The sequence below is a fragment of the Micromys minutus genome, assembly GCF_963924665.1.
Source record: "Micromys minutus genome assembly, chromosome: 13".
Taxonomy (NCBI): Eukaryota; Metazoa; Chordata; class Mammalia; order Rodentia; family Muridae; genus Micromys; species Micromys minutus.
The window spans coordinates 51,895,455-51,923,244 of NC_137982.1; the positions used below are offsets into that span (position 1 = coordinate 51,895,455).

At 39.8% G+C, this 27,790-nt stretch overlaps 2 protein-coding genes across 2 annotated transcripts in view; one reads left to right on the forward strand and one right to left on the reverse strand.

Annotated features, from left to right (window-relative positions):
• The first annotated feature begins 578 nt into the window (after positions 1-578).
• Positions 579-27,790, forward strand: part of DNAJC10 (DnaJ heat shock protein family (Hsp40) member C10) — a 36,327-nt gene continuing 9,115 nt past the window's right edge. Inside the window, exons 1-15 of the mRNA XM_080927143.1 lie at positions 579-697; positions 1,924-2,273; positions 3,514-3,676; positions 5,235-5,285; positions 9,810-9,892; positions 10,135-10,266; positions 10,765-10,858; positions 11,618-11,695; positions 13,013-13,056; positions 15,937-16,074; positions 18,056-18,145; positions 18,858-18,971; positions 20,538-20,652; positions 25,401-25,528; positions 25,693-25,809. Coding sequence (XP_080783269.1) covers positions 2,070-2,273; positions 3,514-3,676; positions 5,235-5,285; positions 9,810-9,892; positions 10,135-10,266; positions 10,765-10,858; positions 11,618-11,695; positions 13,013-13,056; positions 15,937-16,074; positions 18,056-18,145; positions 18,858-18,971; positions 20,538-20,652; positions 25,401-25,528; positions 25,693-25,809 — 1,551 coding nt within the window. The 5' untranslated portion in view covers positions 579-697; positions 1,924-2,069. The remainder of the gene's footprint in view (positions 698-1,923; positions 2,274-3,513; positions 3,677-5,234; positions 5,286-9,809; positions 9,893-10,134; positions 10,267-10,764; positions 10,859-11,617; positions 11,696-13,012; positions 13,057-15,936; positions 16,075-18,055; positions 18,146-18,857; positions 18,972-20,537; positions 20,653-25,400; positions 25,529-25,692; positions 25,810-27,790) is intronic.
• LOC308428767 (large ribosomal subunit protein eL30-like) lies at positions 20,666-21,067 on the reverse strand (the record flags this gene model as incomplete). The annotated part of the gene is made up of 1 exon (XM_080927341.1): positions 20,666-21,067. One exon carries the CDS (start codon positions 21,065-21,067, stop codon positions 20,666-20,668), a length of 402 nt encoding a protein of 133 aa, XP_080783467.1.

Below are 27,790 nucleotides of genomic sequence, written 5' to 3' on the forward strand. Positions count from 1 at the left end.
CAAGGTGTCATGACTCAAAAAATGCAGTTTCTGTATCAAATCGAGTGAAAAAGAGAAGAAAAGATCAGAAGGCAGATTCACAAACCCAGAAATCCTGTAGAATGCTTCATGTTTGTTGGTATACAAAGGTTGCGAATAATTTTATTCCTAGAAAGGTTTTTATATTATTATTCTGTCCTGCTCCTTGCAAACGGGGTCATTTCAGGCGAGCTCTCCACTTTCTGCCAAATCTGCCCTTTCAAGGATACCCACCCTTTAACCAAACCTCCTGAGAAGACTCGCAAGCCGGATCTCTCCACCCGGGTTTTCCCGTCGCCCTGGCAACGGAACCGGAAAAGGCGGGCCTCCCACTCCTCCTTCCGCTAGCGGTTGATTACGGCTGCGAAATGCCTGTGGGCCCCGCTGCGGGATCTTTTCCCCTATCTCTGGCTAGGAGCGGGACTGGCGGCCGCCACCGCCGCCGCACTGAAGGCCACGTCAGCCTAAACGGTCCCACCCCGCCGGCGGCGGTCTGGCCTTCTCGTTGCCCCCCCAACCCCGTTCCACGCCTTTCCCACAATGCCCCGCGCCAGGCCCCGCCCCGCCGGCGCGACGGGAGCGGCAGAATTGCTGCTGCGCGCGTTCGCTGGCGGCGTCTGCTCCCGCCGGGTCCCGAGCTCGGCAGCCTGAGGATGGGGCAGTAGCTGAGGACGCCGAGGTGGGCGCGGGCCGGGCTCCACCACCGCGGGGACTTCAGGGAGGGAGGGCGCTTGACCGCATCCCTCCGCCTCGGTGCTGCTCTCTTCTGCTCTCACTCGGGTTCTCCCGGGTCCGACCTGTGACCTCAGACGCTTGCTAGCCCCGCTCCCTCTGTCTGCCGCCGGTCCCCCATCCCGCACTGGGGCGATGGCAGCACCCATCATTAACATTGTGTCTACCTACAGCCTCACTGGCCCCGGGCTGCCTGAGAAACCCATTCTAAGCCGAGGGACACTTTATCCCAAAGTCCTCATTGAGATTTGTTCTTCGTTTGTTTTTTTGTTTTTTTCCTGATGTTTGTCAGCCTGGATATTTCTGTTTTCCTATCAGTATATTTTACAAAGGGGAAATGAAAAGGGGGAGTTAGAAGTGAGGTGAGGCCTGTTCCCAGGTAAGGAGGAATACTTAGAGACATAACTGGACTTAAATGAAGACAGTTGAAACCGAGGGTGTTAGGGAAGTTGGATCTGTTTTCCCCAAAGCATTTTAAGATATTAAAGAATACTAGTTTGGTTGTAAGGTTAAATGCTAGGGTTTTCCCCTCCAGCGTACCTGGTTCTCTTCTTTGTTTTGTTTCTTTTGTTTTTCCTATTTTTGTTTACTCCAGACAGCGTTAGAGTGAAATTGCACTGATTTGCCATTATTGTTTATTTTTTATTATAAAATAACTAATCTTGGTGCTAACACTCTAGAAAACTTGTGACCTGCTTTTTAAAGTTACCTATTTTTATACTGATGTTCTTAACCGGCTATGTGAAAGGTACAACCCTCTTGGGGAAACTTTATGTTTGCTTTTATTTCCTTCAAAGGCATTCTCTACAAATGAGATTAGATTTAAAGAAAGGAAATTGAGCAGCTCTCCAGGCATGGAAGGAGCGGAAAGGGAAGAGGTATTAAAGAAGGGTTACTGCTAATTCTTAACCTGGTAGTGCCTTGTTGACCAGAGAGAGCACTTTTGTCTCTGTCTCTGTTTGTCAGTCTGTCTCTCTCTGTGTGTGTTTCTTGTAAGGTAGGCTACAGCCACTCATTACCAATATAGAGGCAAGGGTCCTAGAGGATAGGTGTTCAAAGCCGTTCACTCACAGTGATGTGACCTTCAGTGGAGATTGACTGTGTCACTTGGAAAATGGTGATATAGATGTTCAGTTTGAAAAGTATTTTAACTGCCTGGTCTGCTCTCTTTAGGTTAACATTTCTGAGCTGTGTCTGGAGATGCTTGATTGGCCGTTGAAGTAATGTGGACAGAGATTCTCTTATGTGTATATTATAACCACCGGACCCAGCATTGTATCTTGATGTTCACATAAGTCAGAACTTGCAGAAGAAAGAGAATGGGAGTCTGGCTAAACAAAAATGACTTTATCAGAGACGTGAAGAGGATAAGTCTCTGTCTTCTGATACTGTATGTGGTCATTGTATTAGGCACAGATCAGAATTTTTACAGTTTACTTGGAGTATCTAAAACTGCAAGCAGTAGAGAAATAAGACAAGCCTTTAAGAAATTAGCACTGAAGTTACATCCTGATAAAAACCCGGTAGGTTAAATTTCTCTTTTAAATAGCTATATACTTTGCCATGTTTCTCTTTTAATTACTTTTAAATAAGCATTTGAAATGCTTAAGCATAATGTCCAAAATTATAATTTGGGAATTGTAGGTATAATTCAGAAGTAGAGCCCTTACCTAGCATGCACCAGGTTCATGGGTTTGACTCCCCACCACCTGAAACTAATAATCCATCTGATAACACCAGGGGAAGCAGAGTCGGTGATCCTGTCGGGATCAAATACACAGTTAGCTGTTCTCTGTAAACTGACTTCTAGCAGAAGTAGAGACACTCACCCCAAGGCCTGTCTGTGAAGTGGTCTTCATCTCATACTACAGGGGGTGAGGAACGGGAGAGATCTCCCTCAGAACTCGTGTCCTGCAGATGACAGCAGTACCTTTCACTCTGGTTTTCCATGCACCACTCAGACTCTTGACTGACAGATTTATAAATGAAAACTTGAATGCTCCAAATGGATTTCCAGTTGTAAATATTTGATTGTGTACCCAAGAATCTTGAAAATCAGATTTATTTTGAATGTTAATGGTATTTTCATTAATTTTTTATAATTTTTTTATTGATTTTTGCTTGTGATATGAGAGGACATGGTGGAGATCATTTTTGAAGTAGAAATTTATAAATGAAATTAGTTTGTTCAAATATGTAATGCTGAGCATATAAACTCTTAACTGTCTTTCTCAGAGATCTGTATCATATTTAAAGACTTGTTCTTGTTTTTAAAGTTTTTGTGTTAAGATTTCTAAGTGTGATTTCCAGAAGTCAGTTCTGTTATACAGTAAAAAAGTAACATTTTCAGTCCAGTTTTGAATTATCTTGGTATTACTTCTTATTTAATAAGCTGATTTCTTACTTAAGCATTGCAGTTGTTACAGAAGTAACACATTTTGGAGTAGTTAGCTTTTTTCTTTGTTGCATTTTTTCAGCATTTTTTAGAGAGAATTACTGATCTTTACCCATTGATCTTATGTGGATACTTTCTATAGAAATGGGAAACTGTTGCCAGCACTATCAAGCTTTTCCTTTTTGAAACTCCACTTCCTTAGAAGGACTTCCTTTTTCCATCTTGATGATTCATGTCCATTGCACTGCCCTGTGCTTTCTGCTGGTTTCTAGTATCCAGGAATCTCTGGGATCAATTAAAGCTATATTTCTAAAAAGATCCAAATTGGGCAGTTGAAGTAACTATTGTATCTCCTATTTTTTTAACAGAATAACCCAAATGCACATGGTGACTTTTTAAAAATAAATAGAGCATATGAAGTACTCAAAGATGAAGATCTACGGAAAAAGTATGACAAATATGGAGAAAAGGGACTTGAAGATAATCAAGGAGGCCAGTATGAGAGCTGGAGCTACTACCGTTACGATTTCGGTAAGGCGACGTTACTCCCGAGGTCTGGGGTGTCTCCTCCCTCACCCGAGCTCTCTCCCTCCAAGCTGTCTTCCAACCTGAAGAGTTTCTTAGTATGAGTAAAAGAAAAGTTAGTTCTGCTATTTAGTTTGATTCGTGTTTTCTAATTTACTCTGGAGTTGAGAAGGTAAGTGGGCTGGCTGGTACTCAGAAATTGCTGTACATATAGGCGAGTATATTGATCAGATTATACTTGACCTTCTTCTGTATGGTTCCTGTTACTTTAACAGTGTTCTGTGCTGTATGTTTCATTAGAAGTTGACTATTGAAGCTTTTCGTTTTTTAAGTATAACGGCAGTGTCTGGTAGAAACACCGTCCTTGTGTGGCACCATTGTTGATGGTGATTTTACATGGTGACAGGAATAAACAAGAAAATCAAGAGAAGGGGCCACAAAGGAAAGAAGGGAAGGAGAAAAAGAAGATAGAAGTCACATCAGGAATGTGGTCACAGAGCCAGTGTTTCCTGTTGTCACTAGTTAGCTTCCAGTGCAGGCTAAGATCTGGCGTGCTTTTATATCAGAACAGAGAAAATACTTAAATATATTACCTGCTGACTTTCTCCAGCTAGACCTGGTTTGCTACTTGCTTAAATAGCTTATTGGAATACACTTCAACTCATTTGTTATATATGATCTATGACTTCTATAAAACCATAAGGGCAGAATTGAGTATTTGTGTTTAAAAACAAAACTAAAAATACACCACAGAAACTGTGTCCTATAAAGTCGGAAATATTTATTTACAAGTGGCCTCTGTAGAAGAAAATGTGCTATTTGTACTGTAGACATTGTTAATGTTACGTGGATATTTCAGTAGTAATGAGGAATTTTCTCACATTGAGTTTAACCACAGTAAATAAAACTTATACTTTTAAATATCTACTTCTGCAGATGGTATAGTCATAGGGTTCTAAGCAGTATAGCATGTTTTAAAGTGCTACCGTAGGCTAAATAGCATGCCATCTTCTGGAGGAGTTAGGTGAAAGGCACGTAAGAATTTGTGCTGCTTTTGCAACTTCTTATGTTTTTTTAAAGATTTATTTATTTTTATGTATATGAGCACACTGTCACTGTCTTCAGACACACCAGAAGGGGGCATCAGATCCCATTACAGGTGGTTGTGAGCCACCATGTAGTTGCTGGGAATTGAACTCAGGACCTTTGGAAGAGCAGCCACTATTCTTAATTACTAGTTCTCCACCCCATTTTACAACTTCTAATGAGTTTGTGTTTATTTTTAAATGTAACCAAACAAAATAGGTATTTCATATGTAATGGGAGAAGGTGGTTAGGAACCTAGTCACCTCCCCAGGGAGAGCACTGTCAGTCTTGAAACTGAGATTGGTGGTCTCATAGTTACTGTTGGCTTTCCTCTTAATTTAATGGGTAGTTTTCAAGTTTGAAATTTAGTGTAACTATCTGATTTTTTTATAACTAAGCAAGAGTGAATAATCTTTTATGTAGTGATTTGTTTTAATAAAATTCTAATTTTATGATTTTTATCCACTTTTAAAATTAGGTATTTACGATGATGATCCTGAAATCATAACATTAGAAAGAAGAGAATTTGGTAAGTTTATAAACTTTCCGAAAGTACATACAGATCACATCATTTACCCAAAATTCACAGGTCTAAATGTAATCAGAGGTTAGAAATTCTTCAAGTTTTTAAAAAAGAATATGATGTACATGGTCCATTAAACTTTTCAGAGAAGCATATGATTCAGTGTTTCAAAATAAAAGCACCAGCGTGGGGCTAGAGCAGCAGTCCTCAGCTTGGCATGGATGACATTTTTACAGAGGAAGCCTAAAGGCATCAGCATGTCTGATATTTACATAAGTCGCAACAGCAGTGAAATTACCATTATGACATAGCCACAGAGTAATCTATGGTTGGGAGTCACCACAGCATGAAAGGTCGAAGCATTAGGAAGAACTACCACCTGGAGAGCTCACGGGGGGGGGAGGGGGGTGTCCTTGCAGAGGACCTGGATTCAATTCCTAGCACCCACAGTCTCAACCACTGCTAACTATAGTTTCAAGGATTTCTATGCTTTGCAGAATTATCACATGAATAAAATAAAATTTTAAAAACTTTAATACTTCTTAGCCAGTACTTAGCAAGATGCCTAAATATGAATATGAAAAAATAAACTTGCACAGTTCAGGCTTAGATTGTTCTAAGTTACTTTGCTGTCTACTTATAACAACAACAAAGTGCAGTTTCAGGATGTTTTGGTTCTTAACTGTTACATAACTGGTTATTGTAGAAGCAGGTTTAATGTTTATGGGAAGTGTGGTAAAATGCCCTGCTTCTTCAGAACATTAGAAGAAAATCAGGGTCTTCTGCTTTTACCTTCTGTACAGCTATAGTGATCTTTTCTGCCCGTGTGTGTGTGTGTGTGTGTGTGTGTGTGTGTGTGTGTGTGTGTGTGTGTGTGTGTATGCGAGCGCTATGTTTATGTGTGCCTGTGTGCATGCACATGGGTCTGAGTCTGTGTGTCTGGAGTTGAACGTAGAGCCTCAAGCATGCTAGGCAAGTACTACTTCTGTCTAATTCAAATAAGTTCTACTTACTTCTGTTTCACTTCAAAATAAGTTCTACTCAGAATAATTCCAATTTTATTTTGCTATGGTATGATACACTTAACTCTAAAACAATGTGCTAGTTACAAAAACTATAGATGCCTTTTAAGTAGAGTTTCTTCGAAGCAAAGATTGTCTTTTTTTACTAACTTTTTTATTATAGGTGAATTCTAGCATAAACGGTATTTAATATGGTGCCATTATAAGTTGTGTACATGAATATTTCAACATCTTTTTTACAAGAATAATAGAGAACTTGATTTATTGTCAGATAAAACTAATACCTGTATCACACTGTATGTGGTTATGTAGCTCCGTAGCTTTTCCTGTGTGATTCTTAGTTTGACTCATTTCATCTGTAAGTGTTTTGTGGACCATTTGTGGTTAGGAAACAGGATATCGAACAGAGAATCAGAGGAACTGAACCAACCCTGCAACTGGCTGCTCTGTGAGACCACCAAGGATAAGAGTTTACTAAGGTTTATATTGCAAATGAATTTATAATTTTTCAGATGTCACTGCAGAAAAGGGCCTCCTAATTAGGTCATTTAGAACCCCAAATGATAATGTTAAATTCAGCCATGAAATTCAAGAGCTAATTCAGAGGTAAAGATGATCCTAACATTTTAGTTCAAGAAGAGAAGATGACAAATGTGGGTCATAGAGACAACTCTATTGGGGCAGATGTCACCATGTTGGCGAGTTTCTGTTGCCATTTCCTATTGGTTTGAGTTATTTAATCTTTCAGTACATAGAATCATTTTTAGATGATGTGTGTGTCCTTAGTGACTTCTGGGATAGTCCCAGTACTCTGAAATCAGCTCTATTCAGATAGAACAGTGGTCACATGCTGTGCTGTGGTCCTGTCCCAGTTCATCCCTCCTTGCAGAACCCCCCCCCCCCGTACCCTTACCTCCTTTTATACTTACAGCTGATTAATCTCCTGAACCCTCACCCAGTCCTGCCCCTCAGGCATCTCTTCCAGCACTGGCCAGCACTGCCTCTGATCTCCACTGCTCCATATATTGGCATTGGATTCCCTTTCTACACCTGCCTCGGGCTTTCAGCATAGGTCTTTATATTTTGTCCAGTTTCCAGTTGTTAGTACTGAGAAATTTAGTCTAAATTACACAGTTCACTTTTACCAGGAAAGGAACTCTCAAATGTCTGACTTCAGTCCAGAGGAGACAGTAATAGTTAGTGAGCTCTGATTTCAGAGCTGGCAGGGTCTTTTTTTCTTTTGTGAGGAATCCTATTTTCCACTAAGCATAAGCATTTTGTCTTTTTCTTTGTTACAATACAACAGTACATTGGTTGTGATCAAGTTCTAGGCCAAATAAGGTCACATAGTTCAGGCATGCTTTTGAAGATGGCTCAAGAAAGAGGAACTTAAGACAGTGCTGAATTTTCTGTAATAGTAGAAGCTATTGTACAGATATTAATAGATATTTTGGCTTTGCAATTTAAAAGGAATATTGTTGCAGTAAATATTAAAAAATATAAGGGTTTATCTCTTTACTGACCCTGAGGTCTCCTCAGGCCTGGTTTTAGGTCGGAGCCCCACGCACCTCTGGTACCCTGTCCAAGCTGCCAACACGGCCCAACTTGCCTGTGCAAATCCCTTCCCTGGGTGGTTTTCTACCACCTGTTCTCCACCTCTGTCTCGGGGTATTTCTGTACCCCAAAATCCCACACAAGCACAGCTCTACAGCCCAGTAGCTTTTCATACAGGTTTATATATTCAACTCAATCCAGAAATCCTCTACACAACAAGATTGCATCAGATAGACAAAGATACAAACTGCCCTTCTATGTGAGATATTAGACCTGTGAAATCCTTAATGTTCATAGCTTTTTAACACCAATAAATCCCACCTGGGTCTAGCTGGTCCTTGGGAAGCTCCATGTTGCCACGACCTCTCTTCTTCTCTGACCTTCTTCTGACCTCTCAGCCCTCTCTAATTCCCTCGCCTGGCCCAGTCACTGGATTTCCTTTATTTTACTAATAAATGGGAAGGTTCAGTTGGAGTTATATGACTAGCCAGCCCTTCTTGGGGAAGTGGAATTAACATTAAAATACAAAACCCGCTTCGGGATAATCTACAGAATATGCATTTTTAAATATCCCTGTGCTGTTTTCAGTTACTGAGTTAATATAAAACCATTTCATTATGCTATTTTACTACACTTTAAAAGCATTTTTAGCCCAGCACAGTGGCCTATCCTGTGAGCCCAGCTCCATGAAAAGCTGAGGCAGAAGGACTGAGTTCCTGCCCAGATTGGACAAGTGCAAAACTAGCTTTGTTTCTAAATGAAGTGGATGTGTGTTTCTGACTTTACTACTCCACAGACGGTGAGAACTGCACAAATACTGACTGCCAAGATGAGAAGTGTTTCTGACTCAGGGACACACGGCAATGGGTGCTCTATCTCTGTGACACCTGAGATGGTCTCTTCCTATTGAGGTTCCATTGACTGTTGAAGACTCCCTAAATTAATACCAGTTGCTGGTCTAAGCCCACACGACGTTTGTTGATCGTCTACGTAGTCTGACACAGCACTCTTGCATGCACTGTGTAGATGAACTGCTTGTCTTGCCACTGAAATGTGTTTCTGAATGTTTTCATTAACCAGTCAGTTAAGCAAAATAAGCATAGTAATACTTAATAGTTATAATTTATGAAAATTTCATGTTAAAATCACTGACAGCTGATTTGGGTATTACATGTTACGAAGACTCTTAAAGCGAATTGACCTCACAGTTTTGTCCGGATATTAGAGTGATGATCCTTGCTTAAAATCGTAAAGTTTGTCTTCGTCAAGCCATTCTGTAGTTCTATGCTACTGGGTAGGTGTTACATGGCGCTCAAATCTATGTAAGGAAAAATATGTATTGATATTTTAAGATGACAGTTCTTTACCTTGCATTATTAGTAGCATGCTTTTCAAAGGTAAAGATCTTATTTAGGAAAGGGATTTAATTTAATTACTGTAATCTTTACTCTGTTACACAGGTCACTAGCACACACCATTGATCTCAGTACTTGAGGCAGGAGGCTCCCTCTGAGTCCAACGCAAGCCTGGTCATCATAGCTAGTTCTAGGTCACTAGGGCTTTACAGTGAGACCCTGTTACAAAGATCAATTTTAGCATCTGTGAGAGGCACTTTCCTTCCTGGAGTTCACTCAGTGGCAGAAGAGCTTTAGCATCTGCTCTGGTGCTCCTCTATCTCTGATGTACATAAACCTGCCTGTTACCTCCTGTGCCGTGCTTGTGCCTTCGTGACAGTCATTACCCTTCAGGGCTGCCCCTCATTCAAGGATAGACTTAGGAGAGGTTTGTAAAAGGCACGTTGGCTTGACATTTGAAAAGAAAGACTGCTACTAGGGAAACCACAGGAAATAAGGACAATGTGGACTATTTAGGACTGATTCTGATCTTAGCAAAATGGCTTGAGATTGAAATGTGCTGCAGCCCTCAGTAAACTGTGCAACTTATGTGCTTTCAGATGCCGCTGTCAACTCTGGAGAACTGTGGTTTGTAAACTTTTACTCCCCCGGATGTTCGCATTGCCATGATTTAGCCCCCACTGTACGTATGTTTAGTATCCCAGATATTAAAGCCTAGCTGATGTATTATTTGTGCTTCCTTTCTTTCTAATTGTACTATGTTGGAAATTATTTTGTGTTAGTAGCTGACTATGAAGTCATTATCAAACACTTTTCCCATATGTTTTATTTATTAAAACTCTCCTTTAAGGTTATATAAAGTGAAGTATGTTCAAGAGAAGGAACATTAATGGAGAAACACTTGTTTTCTTTTCTTTCCCGTAGTGGAGAGAATTTGCTAAAGAAGTGGATGGGTTACTTCGGATTGGAGCTGTCAACTGTGGTGATGACCGGATGCTCTGCCGAATGAAGGGGGTCAACAGTTACCCCAGCCTCTTCATCTTTAGGTCTGGAATGGTAAGGGATATTTCTGTTTTTCAGATTTGTGAAACTATAACCGGTGAAATACTAGAGAAAACAATATGTAAACTTTTAGAGTGTTTGCTGCTTGTTCTTATTTTAGGAGCTACTCATAATAAACATTTTTGTATTGCTATGTGAAACTTCTTAGGGACCATTAGTTCCTGTCATACAGAATATTTAATGTGCATACCATGTTTTATGGGTTAGAATGTATTTTAGGCACTGTCTCATGAGATAGAAAGCTTTAAACTCTTCCTTCCTCCCAATTTCTGTTGATGAAACTAAAGCTGAAATTGTTACAGATGGTACACAAGAGTATTCTATGTCCTCTGTACTGTCTAGGCTCTCTTAAGTGTTATTTCTAAATACACTGTGTGGTTTAAAAATAGAACTTTTGTATTATTCAGAATGTTCAATGCAGTTATTAACAAAATCTTAAATTCGGTAGGCTTTTGAAATGAAAAAGTAATGATGTTTTATAATATCCAACAGGCTGCAGTGAAGTACGTTGGTGACCGGTCAAAGGCGAGCTTGGTGAACTTCGCCATGCAGCATGTCAGGAGCACAGTGACGGAGCTGTCTACAGGTAATGCTTCCTAATCATGGGGTTTTTAGTGACGTCTTCAATTTACAATGCTAGCTGTACATTTGGGTCACAGTAATGTTTTCTACATCTTTTCTGTGCTTCTTAGGAAGTGTGTCACCGCTCAGGTTCCTGCTGACTGTACGTAGAGCAGGCCAGCCAGCTTTAGCGAGGACTAGTGCAGCTCAGGGCTGTGAAACGGGAGGAAATGGCATCCTTAAAACAGCCGACTCGGCACTGAGGCAGGGCCTGCTTCATGGCCACTGGCAGGAAGTTCATTTAAAGTTCAAAACCATCGCTAGTATTTGAAGTGCCATGAAACAGTGGGAGAATGTCTTGCTCATTTAGCACCAGCTGTGTTTTAGAAACTGTGTTCAGCACTGTGTTTGCAGTAAGACTCTACAAGGCCACTTCACTTCAGTGAGCAGGATACCAGTGAGCAACTGAAACGCAGTCTAGTAACTTGTATGGTTAGGAACTAAGCGTAAAGGATATGAAACAACCCAGTTTAGGAAAAGAAAGGAAGTCTAAAGGAGAGCAATGGAGGGCAGGGTCCTTGTGCAGAAGAACTGTGGCTGGCCAGTGGATGGACAAAGCTTGGCTTAAAAGGGACTTCACTTATATTTGAAGTTTCTTAAATAATTGTTGTCTTAAAAAATAATTAGTAATATTTAGAGGGGACTGGAAGTAGTTAAGTTTGGAAAGAAAGAAATACTATTTGGAAGAGTTAAGATGTACTCATAAATCTTATTTTCTTTAAAGGAAATTTTGTTAATGCCATAGAAACTGCTTTTGCTGCTGGTATTGGCTGGCTGATCACATTTTGTTCTAAAGAAGAAGGTAATGTTGTCTTTTTATTAGAAAAGAAAGACTGGCATCTAAACTTAAAGGATAATTGATGCTGCTCAATTTGATTTTTCTTTTGATGTTAGAAATCACTTATTTCAAAATACAATTTAATCTTCAAAGTGTTTACTTAGTAGATGTGTATGTCTTTATCTTACATATAATAGGTAATGAAATTAGTAATATGTAAATGTATCTTTATAATTTCATGTTTAGTGGATGAGTTTTTCAGCCTAGTGAATTCTCAGGATACATTGTGTAGCCAAATAGCCAAAGACAAACTGGGCAGTGTCCATAGTAATTATATCAACTACAATTGCTTCCAAAATAGTTCTTAGAAATTTAGATTTTGAAAGTTTTATATATATAAAGAATGTATCCGCCTCATAAGATTATGTCTTTGTTGATGAGTCTCATTTTCTAAGGGCCTTTGTAAGTTGTTTAAAATCCAGTGTCCTACATGCCAAACAAGATCCATTAAAAGTTGTTCCAAATATTACAAAACAGCCCCATTGTTAATACTTTCTGTGTCTGATCCCAATATGTGTATTTTTCTTACTCCTCACCTTTTTACTTTTGTGCCCCTTGCTGGGAAGATACTGTTTTATGACTAAAAAGCCATTCACCCATTTTCCAAGACCTATGTTAGGAAACAGCCTTGAAACCTAGTGGTTCTCACCTTCCCAATGCTGTGACTGTAAGTTCCTTGTGTTTTGGTGATTGCAACCATAAAATTAGTTCATCACTTCATAACTTTAGCTTCACTGCTGTTATGAGGGGTAATGTAAAGAAAGATCTGATATGCAGGATGTCTGACAGGTCACAGCCCACAGGCTGAGAGCCACCAGTCTAGCCAGTGCCAAATGTCGGTTCTTCTATGTACACGAACCTCTGACATGCCACAGTTCCTTTCTTCCAAATCTTCCCGCATTGTGTCCTGTTGTTCATATTTAACAACGTATTGTTATATGCCTGTTTTAAGATTAAAAGTATTATATTTTGAGGATTCTGTATATACCTTTTCAAATGGTTCCATTACATCTTACTTCTTTGAGATAGTGAGAGGATGAGCTCTTACAGAAACACTGGCAGCTCTTCTCTGTGGGTGGAAATCCTGAGACATCACAGGGAGGGAGTGAAAGACTGTGTGAGAGACGGACACAGTTGTTGGTGGCCCCAGGTCTACTCGCTGTGCCTGGCAGGCTTCTCCAGGACAGCTCAGTTACCTGCCTTAGAAACTGTGGCTGTACAGGGAAGCCATCCTAAAACTAAAGTAAACTAAAACAGCCTCATAAATTTTCTTCCCCTCAGATTGTTTGACGTCACAGACCCGACTCAGGCTCAGTGGCATGCTGGTAAGCATCCATCCTTTTTGTAAAACTGTCCCATGTAAGAAGCGCAGCTAGAAACTGATACCAAGTATCTTTACGTTTCTTGAACACTTTATCTTCCTTATATGGGATCTTATTTTCGGATAGACATGATTTAACTGTGTCTTTCTGAATGTTAGCTATGCTCAGTCAATGTTAACAGGCTCACCTCTAAGTCTTCTGTGTTTATTACGTTCTATGAATTAATCCAGTTACACGCTAACATTTTTGTCATTTCCAAACTTTCAATTTTGTTGTCTCAGTTTTTAGCCTGCTGTTTCTTCTGCTTCCTTCATGTAGAGGTTGGATATTGTGCTGTAATGATTCTTAGCCTTTCAGTATTACTGAAGAGATTGTCAGTTGGAAAGGCTGGAAAATTCTATAGAATACTAACACTGACATTGATTGGGAGTGATTCTTATACATAGTAGATCAAATTTGTGAGGTTGGCATTTGCCTCATTTCTGTGCTGTTTAATTTGATAGATGGACACATTAAAACAACTAAAATTGATTTATGTATCCATTACATATATCTATTACATGTGTGTATGTGTATACATGTATATAAAATAGTCATCTGTTATTTTAAGATGAAGGATAATGCACTAAGGAATAGATTAGGCAATTTCATCATTGTAAGGCATCAGAGAATTTACTAAGACAAGCCTAGTATGTTCGGAGTGCCTAAAACTTACAAAACTGCATAGCATCGTACAATGCTGGATATAGGAGGTGGCAGCACATTGCTAAGTGTGTGTGTGTGAACATAGAAAGAAAATGATAAAAATGTAGTATGAAGGGCCTCTTGACAGCATGTAACGTGAATGGTAGTCACATGATTGCAGCTTGCTCTTGGGGAATGTGTGGTGAGTGACCATGCAGGCCTGAGCCTCCACTGTTACCCGGCCACCCCAAGTTTGTAAATGCATGCTTGTTCTTCAGTAATTATCCGTAGCCGACTGCCAGTTAACTAAAGGGCAAATGCACACATTGGCCTGCTCCTGCTCAGGGTCTGGGTCTTCTATACCATCTCCTATAGGATGAAATCTGAAGGTGGCAGTTTTTTTCTAACCTGCTAGTTCTCAAATAATTGAGACAGAGACCTGTTGATTTGTTCAACGAGGTTTAAGCACTGTGACTGTGATATCTGCTCTCTAGCTCCTTGCTGGCCACAGGCCTCAAGTTCCTTGCATTCGTCTGTCTTGGGCTCACCCCGCTGTAGCTGCCTGTGACTGCTCTTCACTATGACCTCATGGCAACCATATTCTTCCTTCTCTACTCCGTGCCTCTTCTGAACCTTCACTGCCCAGTGGCCGACTCCCTTCTCTCTGGCTCTAACCCCGTCTTCCTCTCTGTTCTGACCAGTCATTGGCTGTTCAGCTTTTTATTAACAGTCAGAGGTAATTGGAGAGCATTCTTTACACCACATTACTACAGGAGATTCTTCCATATTCATGGCAGTGCCCTTTTCCAGACTGAAACTATAACTACATCTCAGGGCATAGAAATCAGCTTCTGAATATGCAGTGCACAAGACCAACCAAACCCCAACAATCTCCCAGCTCCATTTCATTTCCTGTCCCACTGGTAGGTCTTGATTGACAGTGGCGTGCAGTGAATCACTCTACGAACACAGTGCAGCCTTTGGATCTCTTCTAAAGCTCCTGACTAAGGCTCTTCGTGAAGATTGGATCCCTTTGGGGGAATTATGTCTGTGACAGTCTGTTAATTGTGTTTCTGTATTTGTCATAGATTTACTTTTAAATAAATAATAGCCATAAGCATTCTTCTCTTTTAATGGAAGTCATTTGTGGTGGGTGTTCATGTTTTAAATTTTTGTACAGAGCTTACTAAAGTCTATAGAAAGTTTGGCAAAAACTTTGACTGAATTGAAAGTTTCTGTTTTTTCTTCCACATTTTCCTTTTATCGGCTATGAATTCTTTAAGCTGTAGAATTGCTGGTCCCTTGCAATCTTCCAGATATATGAACAGAGACAAATACCATTGCTCACACCATGAGTACTTACACAGTATGTGGCTGGACTTCGACATTGTTAGAAGAAACATGATCATTATAACCATTTGATAACTTTCTTTTTGTATCTTATGGGTTTTTCCTTTAAAAAAAAAACTAATATTAAATTCACAAACTTAATCTATTTATTTCCTTATTTCACTTTGAAATTAGGCTACTGCTCTTTCAAGACTACTTTAAAATCACTTAAGGATCTTCACAAATTAAAGTAGAATAATTGAAGGTGAGATGAGAAATCAGTATCTTTTACTGGTTTCTTTGTAACCTTTGGCCTTCAGAACCACCTACTCTTTGTTTATCATCTCTGGCCATCTATTCTTTCTTCAGAAAACACTGTGGTTTTAGCATCAGAGATGTACTGTTCCTGAAACCGTGTGGGAAAGGCTTGTCTTTTTCTTTCAAAGAGATTTGTACCTTTTCAACTACCATTTTAATGCCTAGATATATAGCTGTGTTTAACACTCTCTTATGTAAATTGATGACATTCATTTGTTGCCTGGAGACCTTTGTTGTTCACTAATACTTTCTGGGTTTTGTTTGTTTGTTTGTTTTTCTTGATCAGACTTTAAAAGCTTATATTTTATGAGTCTTGTTTCTACTTCTTAGGTATTTTATTTAGTTTTATGCTTTATTCTTTCTGTTTTCTTACAGTTTAATTTGTTCTAAAACTGTTGAAATAGATAAATCATTAATAGTTAGGCTTTATTTTCAAATATTTAGACTATAAATTAACCACAAACTTATACATAATAAAATTACTGAGCTTTAAGTAAAGGTAAGTAAGTCTCCGCGACCTTTCTCCTTACATTTCTTTCCACTTTCCCTAAGGATGGCCTTGTTAACGTGGGATGGGTGGACTGTGACTCCCAGGACAGCCTCTGCAAGAGCTTGGACGTCACAGCCAGCACCACTGCTTATTTCCCTCCTGGAGCCACCTTGAGTAACAAGGAGAAATCCAGTGTTTTGGTATGTCTGACTGTAAGGACAGCCTTTGTGTATAATTGGACACGTGCGTATCCTAGAAGGCGGTAGTAGTGACATTTTGTGAACAGTGGGGAAGGACATTAATCAGTTTATTTTATTTGATTGTGGAACATTTCATTAGGTGGCACAGTTTCTGGGTGTTTCCTGTTTAATTTAAAAACTGTTTTAGGGATGGTTTCAGACTGTTACATTTTGAAATGACAGAGAAATGGAGTATATTTTCATTGGTCTCATGGAACTGTAGTTTTCAGTGTGGAATCTATCATTAAATGGAGCTGGAACTGGGATAACTTATGTTTTCTTTTTTTGTTTAATATTTAGTATTCCTCCATTTTCTTCCCATAATTTACTGTGTGCTCATTGTTTTCCTACATTATTGTAATATGTATTACATGCTTGAATTAAGTGCTGAGCACATAGAAGGTATGTGTGTGGTTCCTGTATATTACACACACAGATGTTTGTGTATGTACATGTAGGTTCTACCAATGTGTAAAGTGAAATGAATAGGTGCAGATACTTTTTTTCATAACATCAAATAGTGAATAGTTTTTAATCACCGTATCAGAATATATTAATTTATTTTAAAATGTTTATTCGTTTAGAAGTAATTGCTAAATACAATCTGACTATGACATACTTAGTTTTCTGCACCCCCTTTGAGACATTTGTGTACTTCATAGTTATAAGCAGTGTTGTACACTTGTGCATATTCATCTCGTGTATTTCTTTAGTTGCCTGTTTGAAATGAGGTAGTTGCAGCGATTTTCCCCAATTCATATTATCGGATTACAAAGCCAACTCCCTAGCCAAGAAATTATTTTATATAAGAATATTTGTGCCAAAATTATTTATGATAAAAGCACATTTAAGAAATTGAGAAGAAAAGTGAGTTTTCTGCTCATGCTGTTACAGTTAGATTTCTATTCATTGTTCATTTGCATGCCTAGCTAGTACATTACACTAGTACACTGCACTAGTACTAGTACATTACACTAGTACACTAGTCCATTACACTAGTACAGTGTAGATCCCATGACAGGTCCTGCAGGTTTGAGGGGATTCTGATAGTACTATTGAATTTTTGAACATACGTGCTTTATGGCTATAAAGATACATACTAAACCCTATGGTTAATACCCTATATGTTTTCTTGCTGCATTTTTTTATAGTAGCATATGCTTCATTTATAGGACAGCACAGAGTCCTAGAATGCTAAGGATAAAATACAGGAAGAAATAAAGTATGTTTGATGGGAGTTGTGCTTCTTCTGAGCATTTGTTTTAAATAAGAGACCTGTGTGATTTGGTTTCTGAAAACATCCATAATCATTATTCAGCTTTAAGTCCTTATAGATAGAAATACTGTAATATCATAAATGTTCTGATATTAAGCATCCTACTAGAGTGTGAAGCATGGGCATTGTATAAAACATGGCTAAAACTGATATTAAGCAGGCATACTCTCCTAGTGACTTAGGATTCAAGTCACATTACAGAGAGAATTTACACGAAAAGCTCCACTTACTGAATTAGTGTCTCATAATTCTTTTATATCCTTATTTTTAAAAAAGAACAACAAAACCCTAGAGAGCTGGCAAGATGCTTGAGTGAAGATGTGGCTTACACAAGCCTGGGTCCCTCAGTTGCTGAGTGGAGCCCACGTGAAGCAGTAGAACACAGCCAGCTCCACAGGGTCCTCTGCCCCTCTGTGCATGTGTGCTATGCATGCACACAAATGCACACTAACAAACTTTCTAAATTAAAAAAAGTCAAGTTATACAATATTTTTAATAATTACCAAAATATGGTGTACTTAAAGTGTCATGTGGAATAATCTGAGAAACTGCTTAACGTACACGATCGCTTTCTTAAAGCTTACTCTATAGAAATTGAAATAAGATGTCAACTATACTAAATGAGTATTTACTTCAAAAGCTTACAGTGTGATTTCCTTATTCTAGTTTCTTAATTCTCTGGACGCTAAGGAAATATACACGGAAATCATACATAATCTTCCAGACTTTGAACTGCTCTCAGCAAATACACTAGAGGTAAAGTTTTCATAATAATAATGTGTTGGTAACATTGCATGTCTTAGTATTTTAACAATATATTTTGTTTATTGCTAGAAAGACTCAAATACTACTTTCAAAGGCTTCTATATATTAGTTAGTTCTGGATTCAGTTCTGATTGCTGAAACCATGGTGTTTCAAATTCAGAAGATCTAAGTGTCCCTGAATCTAAGGGCCAGAAAGGACCAGAAAGGCAGGGTTCGTTTGACAGCAGCCTCAGTCTGGCCTGAGCTTTACTTTCCTCTGCACAGCTTTGTTCCTGGGACTCAGGGGCATCTTTAAGAGAATTTACAAGTGAGCAGTTGGTAATAGAGTCAGTCTCAGTATTCAGTTCATCATTAGCTCTGGATTTAGTATTTTTAAAAAATACATTGTTAAGCCTAAAAAGAAATCTGAGTTCTCCAGCCCTACCCCAAATATTGTTATTAAAGTTGTATTATTGTCTTGGAACCACCACTTTACTAACAACCATTGCATTATTTCTCTAACTCAGTGACCCACCTCTTACCGTGTGCCTTAAGTAGCATTATTATTCGTGACTACAAAATAAGCGTCTAGTTGACTTTGAATTCAGCTGAGACTGAACTAATGGGGAGGGTGACTAAGCTTTACTGTGTCTAAGAAGTAAACATCAGATCTTTAGACTATTGTCACCACTTGCTGACATTGTGCTTTGTGTGTCACTTCAAGGATCGTTTGGCACATCATCGCTGGCTTGTGTTTTTTCATTTTGGAAAAGGTGAAAACACAAATGATCCTGAATTGAAAAAACTGAAAACTCTACTTAAAAATGAACATATTCAAGTAAGGAAATATACTTTGTGTGACTAGTGTGCTTCTTTATCTGTTTTTTTTGTCAATATGGCTGAAGGTTGGTCAACTTTTTTCTTTTCCAAACCATCTGAAATGTCTGGAAATATAATTGGTTGGTTAGTGTGCTGAGGCTCTGAATTTGATTCCCCAGTAGTGTATAAACCTGCCAGTAGCCCAGATTTGATCTCTATGGAAGCACTGGGATCAGAAGTCCAATGTCGTCCTCAGCTCCCCACCAGCTGGCCACAAGACTCGTGGTCCCTGAAGTTCATGTCTACTTCTCCTGTTGTTTCTTTTGGTATATACACTTAATGTGATAGACTTACTGTTGCTTTGTTCCTGGTTTTTGGTCTGTTAGTTAATATTTTCATTTACTTCTTTTCAAGGAAACACCTGGCAGTAGCACTGCCTGTACTGGAGCTTGTCCCTTGTCACTCCGACCATTTTCACATCCTTGTACATTTCTTAAGGGACCCATTGATTGTTTTGCTTGTTCTCTGTTGTTCCTCCTGACTTCCACTTCTGTTTCATTGTAGTCTCCATTGATGCATGTGATTTTAGGTGTTTTAAGTTGTTGACACTTGCTTGTGGCTTACATAGACTGTTGTAGTGCTCTTATAAAGGATACATCTTAGTAGCATCCACTAACTAGTAATGATTGTGAATATAGTCCTACGTACTAAGTGGATGTGGAAGCTAGAGGTCACCACTGTTCCTTCTCAGTCACTGTCCACCTAGTTTCTGCAGTGGTATCTCTCACTGAACCTCAGGCTTACCGGCTGAGTTAGGCGGCTGGCTTGCATGCCCCAGCAATCCCCTTGTCCCTGCCTTTCCATCACTGAGATTTTAGGTGCAAACTACTGCACGCAGATTTTATTGTTACTTTATTAATTTATGAGGGAATAATAGAACTACATTATTCTGTTCCTTTCCTTCCTCCAAACACTCCCATACGCTCCTCCTTGCCGTCTTCCAGACTCATGGCCTCTGTGTAGTTTTTAACATTACTGGTTACTGAACTTGGTCCACGTGGTTACATACAGGCAGTGTCCTGCAAGAGCTTCCTCCCTGAATGTCATTGTGGAATCACAGTTCTTCTCTACTCTCTATAGTCCTGGCTCATTTTCTTTCCTAAGGTGTTTGTCCATCTGATTGTTATTTTCAATGGCTCTTTTGTCTTAAATGCTGTATCAGCTCCCCCTTAGTTTATCATTTGCTTGTGTTGTTTATGCTGTTTCCCTTGACACTGGGAACATCATCCTTTTCTACTTTATTTGAAGTGTCTTGCTTGTAAAGTTACCTTTGCTTTACCGCAAGATATAACAGCCTCCACATTCTTTTCAAGGAAGTTTACATTTTCTTGGAAATTTCCTGAGGCTTCTAAAGTCTCTAGGGAACTCTCTTTATTGAGTTCAATATTAAATGTAAAGAAACTCTTTCCGTTCCCTTCATTTTATTACCTATTGACTTCTAATGATAAACATACCATTTGGGGATACTTATCTTTGTGAATGTTTGGAAATTATACAAAATTTAATTCAGTGTTATACTTTTCAGGTTGGAAGGTTTGATTGCTCTTCTGCACCGGGCATCTGTTCTGAGCTTTATGTTTTCCAGCCCTGTTTAGCAGTGTTTAAAGGACAAGGAACCAAAGAATATGAAATCCATCATGGTAAGTCTGTCACTTACTTTTTTTTTTTCAAAAGGAGCTGTGGCAAATTTTTATTAAGGGAAATTAAGGGAAAACTTTGTTTACTTTTCGCAGTCTGTCCTGGCATGCTTCTAATAATATCAGAGTCACCTGGGTCACTGACAGCCCGTGTGCACACTCTGAAGTATTTCCACGCTGTGCCCAGTTCAATATTATTGCCACTGTAGTGATGGACACCAGTTTTAGTCAACATGGCGTAGTATTCTATTTCAGACTTCCTCAAGTTGTTGGCAAGGACAACCAACCTTGCTTTGCCTTGTCTGATCATCTTCAGAGTCTGTTTGTGCCCCAGCGCGTACTTTCCACTTTTCACAACAAGCTGGAGCCTAGAGTTGATCGACTCCAGAGACTCTTTTGTCTTCTTTGTGGCCACCATCTTGCCTTACGTGCGGGACGACATAAGATCCCACCAAGATCAGCCGCCAAGATGGCCCGGGAGCGAGAAAGTATTAGTTACTTTTCTCTTGCTATTATAAAACACCATGACCAGGGCACCTTATGGGAGAAGGGTTTGTGGTTCCAGAGGAGTAGATTTCCATCGTCATCACTCTAGGTAGCGCAGCAAGCATGGCGACAGGAACAGCTGAGAGCTCAGTTCTTGAACTTCTAGCAGGAAACAGTACAAACTGAGATCGGCATGAGGCTTTGAATCCTCATAGTCCATGCCAGTGGCATATTCCCTCCAACAAGGCTGTGTTTCTAAGCCCCCTAAAGAACACTACCAACTGGGGACAACCATCCACCATAGTGAGAGTACTTAGTACAAAAGTCATCTTGACTTTCAAGCAGAAATATTTAATTGTGATTTGTATTTTATGCACACAATTATTGTCAAAAATTTGTTCCTGCTAACAAATAAAGGGAGAGACATTTTTAATTATATAGTCATTTTATTATGTTCATTCTTCTTATAAAGATCTTTAACATTTTGATAACCATTTTAGCAAAAATATCCAAGGGTGGCACATCACTGTGTGAGAATTAGCTTACCTTGCCTGCTCTAGACCTCAGGCCTAACTGCTTTGTCTCTTGAATTCAGAATCATGTCTCTGATGTCCTGAAAGACATGCATGTAAATGAGTATCAGATATTGATTTGATGCCTCTTGAGCTTTACCATATGGAACTGCTTCAACTATGATGTCACAGAGTTGTAAGACGTGAAGCAGTCCTCTGCTGTAAACAGACACCATTCCTAAGGCAACTTGAAAGAAAGAATTGGCTTGCTTACAGTTTCTAAGGGTTGGTTCATGACCATCATGGAGGGTGGCACGTAGGTAATCACTGTGTTAGGGCAGAATCTGAGAGCTCACATCTACTCTCCATAAGCTTCAGGAAGAGAGAAGAATGAGGTTGGGCTGAGCAAACTTCAAACTCCACCTCAGCGACTGTCTTGGTCAGGGTTTCTATTCCTGTACAAATATCATGACCAAGAAAGAAGTTGGGGAGGAAAGGGTTTATTCAGCTTACACTTCCACATGGCTGTTCATCACCAAAGGAAGTCAGGACAGGAACTCAAGCAGGTCAGGAAGCAGGAGCTGATGCAGAGGCCATGGAGGGATGTCACTTACTGGCCTGCTCCCCCCTGGCTTGCTCAGCTTGCTTTCTTACAGAACCCAGGTCTACCAGCCCTGGGATGGCACCACCCACAATGAGCTGGGCCCTGCCCCCTTGATCACTAGTTGAGAAAATGCCTTACAGCTGGATCTCATGGAGGCATTTCCTCAACTGAGGCTCCTTTCTCTGTAATAACTCCAGCTTGTATCAAGTTGACACAAAACCAGCCAGTACAGTGACATACCTCCAACAAGGCCACTCCTCCTAATCCTTCCCAAACAGTTCATCCACTGGAAAGCAAATATTCAAATATGTGAGCCTATGGGGGCCATTCTTATTCAAACCACAAAAGCAGTGCTCTCAGCAAGTTTGGATGGCAGTGTGATGGGGACAAGAGGAAAATCTCTAAGGAAAACATGAAAAATGCTCAGTAGCCACTCCACATAAATCTCAGCAAGACAAAAAGTATTTGTCTATAGCTAAATATAGTTAAATGACAGTATTTGAATTGAGCATAAACTGCTCACCTACTAAAAGCAAATCCAGAAATAAAAGAAGTAGGACCCTTTAGGCTAAAACCTAAATACATAGTAGGAACTCTATAAAGAGTTGCTAAATGAACAGGGTGCTTTCATACCTGCTTCTGCCTGTTTTATTAGCCTCATCATCCACCTCTCCTTCATCAAATATTCTTAGCTTCAACTTCTTTTGAATCCTTGGACATGCCATGTTCTTCCAGTTCTTTATGCCTTCACACGTGATACTGCCTCTCCAATTAAAGTACTCCTTCCTATTCCTCCAGGTAGTCAGTGAACTCCAAGTTACCCTTCAGAACTTAACCCTTCTTTCCTAGGAAGTCACTGAATCTATAAGCACTTCTTTTTGTGTTGATAAGAACTATAACACACTTTGCATCCAGCACCTTTGTGCCCCATGTATAATACACAAGATAGGGAAGGAAGTGAGCTCCTCCTAACCTGTGCCTGAAGAGTTTCATAGACTCGGAGAGAAAGCAGACAAGTAAATGGACAGTTCGTAAATGTTTGAGTGTGATGATATAGCTGTTACCCAAACAACAACTGTTTCATGGTTAGGAGTCTGGGAACAGGTAGGTTATCTTGGGTCTTTTTTTTTTTTTTTTTTTTTTTTAATGAGTCAAGGTAGATGCAGGTTGTCTAAAGGCTAGGCTGTAGCCAGCACATCAGGATTCAACATAGCATTTGGGATCATTGAGAACTTCATATGGCAGGCGGCCTTGGATCTTTGTGTAGCTTTGTAGGTTGCTTACAGTGTGGGAGCTAACCCCAGAATAAGTAATCTGAAAATGAAAAAGCAAGCCAGTAGTAGCAGTGACTTTTGTAACCTGATAGCACATAAGATCATAGTCACACCAACTGGTCACATATACCAGCACTTGTACATAAAGTAAATGTCACCGACGCTGTCTTGAACAGAAACTAGCTATCAGTAGGTGTACTCACAAAAAATGTGAGGTAAAACAGTCTTGAGAGTTTAGAGGAAGCTCTGAAAGCAATCTCCCATTAAGATGTGAAGTATTAAACAATGGTTACCCAGAAGAAGAGGTGATAAAACACATTCCAAAGTACTCTGCAGATTGGTGCACCGGCCTAAAATAATAGCGCCCTGTGGATCATAGACCAGCAGGACTTTAAAGACAGAAAGGTCATTCTTGAGAGAAGATAAAAAAGCAGATTAGCTCTGATTTTCTGGGGAATGGAATTGGAGTTTTATCCTGAGAGCCAGCAGAGAGATACTTGGTTTTAGATAAGTTGCTGGCTGACCAGTGTGGGTAGGATACAAAATTGGAAGGAAAAGTCAGGCAGAGACTGGGTAGTCATTTAGGGTGAGTATAGAAAGTGCCATAGGTAAATGATGGTAGCCACGAAAAATAATGACAGTCGGAGGCCAGGTTAAGCCATTTAGAAGATCGGTATAATTTGGTCATTGTTAGGATGTGGGGATTAGAGAGAAGAGTCAGACAATTCTAATTTTATTTGGTGAATTGTACTTTGGGTAATTGGATCTTTTCCTAAGGAAGAGGATACTGAATTAAGAGTTGGCCAGAAGTAAAATTTGCAAGTCAAAGTTGAATAGACACTTTGGCTTCAAGAAATTTAAGCCAAAAATGAAGACATTAAGTTGTATATTAATGAGTAAAGAGAAAATTAGTGACCAGGACCCCCTTCAGGGAAGTCAGAAGGGAAAGTGTGTGAAACAGTTCAAGGACAGGATTTACGGCAACAGACAGCAGAGCGTAATATCACATACCACTCTCAGTGGAAAAAGTGGTCAGCTGACTCCTGTTGCACATGACCTTAAAAGGAGGAGTTTTCTTTTTCTGCTTGTCATGACAATGTGAATGTCTGACTCATAGCACTCAACTTAATTTTGTCTGTTCAGTCAGTAATTCAGAAGACACTTGGAAAAATAGAGCCCCTTGTAGTTAAGAAAGGTCAGCCAAGCCAAGGAACATGTACTTCTTTAGAATGGCAAATCATTGAAAGCATTTAAGGTTTTTGGTTGGTTGCTTGGTTGCTTGGTTGGTTTTTCAAGGGTCACTATACTAGTGATGGGAAAATGGCTTCATTCAGGAAAACTGAGGCCAGAGATACTAGTGTGGCTGTTGGAGTTGGCCAGACTGAGCTACAGCAGTAGCAGTAGGCATGGTGCTAGGGCAGGAAACGGAATAACACAATCATACAGAATCATACCCAAGAACCCTCTGGGAAGTCTCATTTAGGCCCCTGGGTAATGGTTATGACAAGTCAGAGAATATGAGGAAAGAAACACATGTGGTTGGGGAGAGAGTGACCCATTATAATTCAGATACATTGTGTTTCAAACATCCAGGACAAGTTCCCATTGAGTTTGGATTCAAGAGAATTCTGAAGTGCTTGTTGTACTCCTGATGGTGAGAAGGCACACCATAGAGGTCTTGTCGTTTAACTAGTCCAGGAAACAACAGAACATACAGTAGGCAGGGATTCCCAGAAGAGCAAGAACACAGAAACCTCACCATAGCCAGGGCATCCCTAGGTCCCTCTTTCTTTCTTGAATATTTTAAATATAAAAATTGGAATGTTTCTGTAGATACAAAAGACACCACGTGTTTTAATTTTTCTCAATTTATAGGAAAGAAGATTCTATACGATATACTTGCTTTTGCCAAAGAAAGTGTTAATTCGCACGTTACCACCCTTGGGCCTCAGAACTTCCCTGCAAGTGACAAAGAACCATGGCTTGTTGACTTCTTTGCCCCTGTGAGTTATTTTTATCTGTCAACTTTCAAAAAGCCGTTTCTTGACAACGTGAACGCTAGTTCTAGAATTGTTCTGGCTTTGCTGCTCCTTATGGCTCTCCCGGGGCAGAGTGACACACTGTCCACTTCCTTGTCTGGCTGCTCACCCCCACCCTCTCTTCCCAGTGGTGTCCGCCATGCCGCGCGCTCTTACCGGAGCTACGGAAAGCATCAACACTGCTCCATGGACAAGTCAGAGTTGGGACGTTAGACTGCACAGTTCACGAAGGACTCTGCAACATGGTAAACACTAAAGCAGCGCTCAGATGCTCACCCATTTACAGCAGTAACGTTGAAATTGTAAATAGATGTGTATGAGGTTGATGGTATACAAGATTTTGTTTACCAGCATCTGTTTGACTTCATAAAATACTTATATAAATTTCTATTTTGTCTAAGTCTTTGTACTTTTGTCACATATTTTTAAGGTTTTACAACCTGTATTATTATTTAGATTTCTTTACTTGTCAGCTTAGAGTAGTTGATTTGACCAGGCAGGATAGCCAATTTAAAAGAAATGCTCATTTTTAAGATGTGAAAGGGACAGTGTGCTTATTCAGGTGACAACATCTTACGTTTTAAATATGCTCTGATACTCATGAATGGGATGTGAAACTGTATAGTGTTGGTGTAAGAATAGACTGGAAACGGGAGAGGTATAGATGATGTGAGTGTAGTGTTCTTAGTTAGCGTTTTACTGCTGTAAAGAGACACCTTGACCAAGACAACTCTTATAAGGGACAACATTTAATTGGGGCTGGCTTACAGGTTCAGAGGTTCAGTCCGTTATCATCAAGGCGGGAACATGGCAGCATCCAGGCAGGCCTGGTGCTGGAGAAGGAGCCAAGAGTTCTACATCTTAACCTTAAGGCAGCCAGGAAGAACACTGTCTTGCAGGCAGCTAGAAGGAGGGTCTCAAAGCCCACCCCCACAGTAACACACTTCCTTCAATAAGGCCACCCCTACTCCATCAAAGCCACACTCTTAACAGTGCAACTCCCGTATTCAAACACATGAGTCTCTGGAGGCCAAACCTATTCAAACCACTACAGGAGCCACGGCTGGATGGTGATTATAGCTATATAAGTACATAAAAGTTTATATCCTTTCTGTAATATGAATGTGTTAACTCAAAACCAAAATGTTAAAGAAAAAGATGAAGAGGAAAAGAAAGCCTGTGTTTTAATGCATTATAGAAGAGTGGAAATGTTTGACTTCACTAGTCAAGAAAATACAAACTCTATCAAGTCTTTGCTATCTTTTCTACTGAAATTTGTCAAATTGACAAAAATGAGCAGTGTAACAATATTTAGAAACAGTTATGGAAATACCAGAGCATCAACGAGTGAGCCAGTGGAGGGGTGTCGCTCCGTGATACAGCGCTTCCTCCCTTTAGTTCTACATTTTATCTCAAGTAAGTATGTTATCAACAGTTAAAGTGTAAGGGATAAAGAGAAGCATCACATTCACTGAAGTCAGGCCAGGGTTCCCCAGTTGGTTCCCCATGACCAGGTTATTACTCCTCAGTAGCTCAGTGACCTCGACTGTAAAGTAGGTTTGATCATTTTTGTTTGCTTTTGGTTTGGTTGGGTTTTTTTGGTTTTTCAAGACAGGTTTTCTGTATGCAGCCCTGGCTATCCTAGAACTTACTCTGTAGACCAGGATGGCCTCAAACTCAAACAACTGCCTGCTTCTACCTCCCAAGTGTGGGATTAAAGATGTGCACTGCCACCACCAGGCTTTGTCATTTAACTACTGAGTAAAATTGCTCTGAGGTATGGATGAGGGGTCTGTGTGGCTAGACTAACTTAAAAGATAATAAGGACTTGTAAACTTTTACCTAATCTCTGTTAGCATAATAAGTGTTTTGAATTCGCACATTTTCAAATTTTCATAATATGCAAAATTTCTTCTATTTTATCATTAATCATTGCCTCTAGGATGATTAATTACTGTCACTAGAAGAAGTGACTGCTGTGGCTCTTCCCTCCTCTTCCCTCTTAGTTTGAAGAGCGCGGAAAGATGAAATGCATACTAAGCAGTTCCTCTGTCTCCGTGCCCACGTTTTCGTGCCCTTCGGTTAATGGTGAACTTATGCATCAGCCCAATTTTAATGCACTGTCTTTGCTAAATTTGTCTAACCCACCACGAAGATGGTGGTGGATTTCTACAGCCTTGTAAAAGGGCGCTGGAGACGTGGCTCAGCAGTCAAGAGCATTGTTGA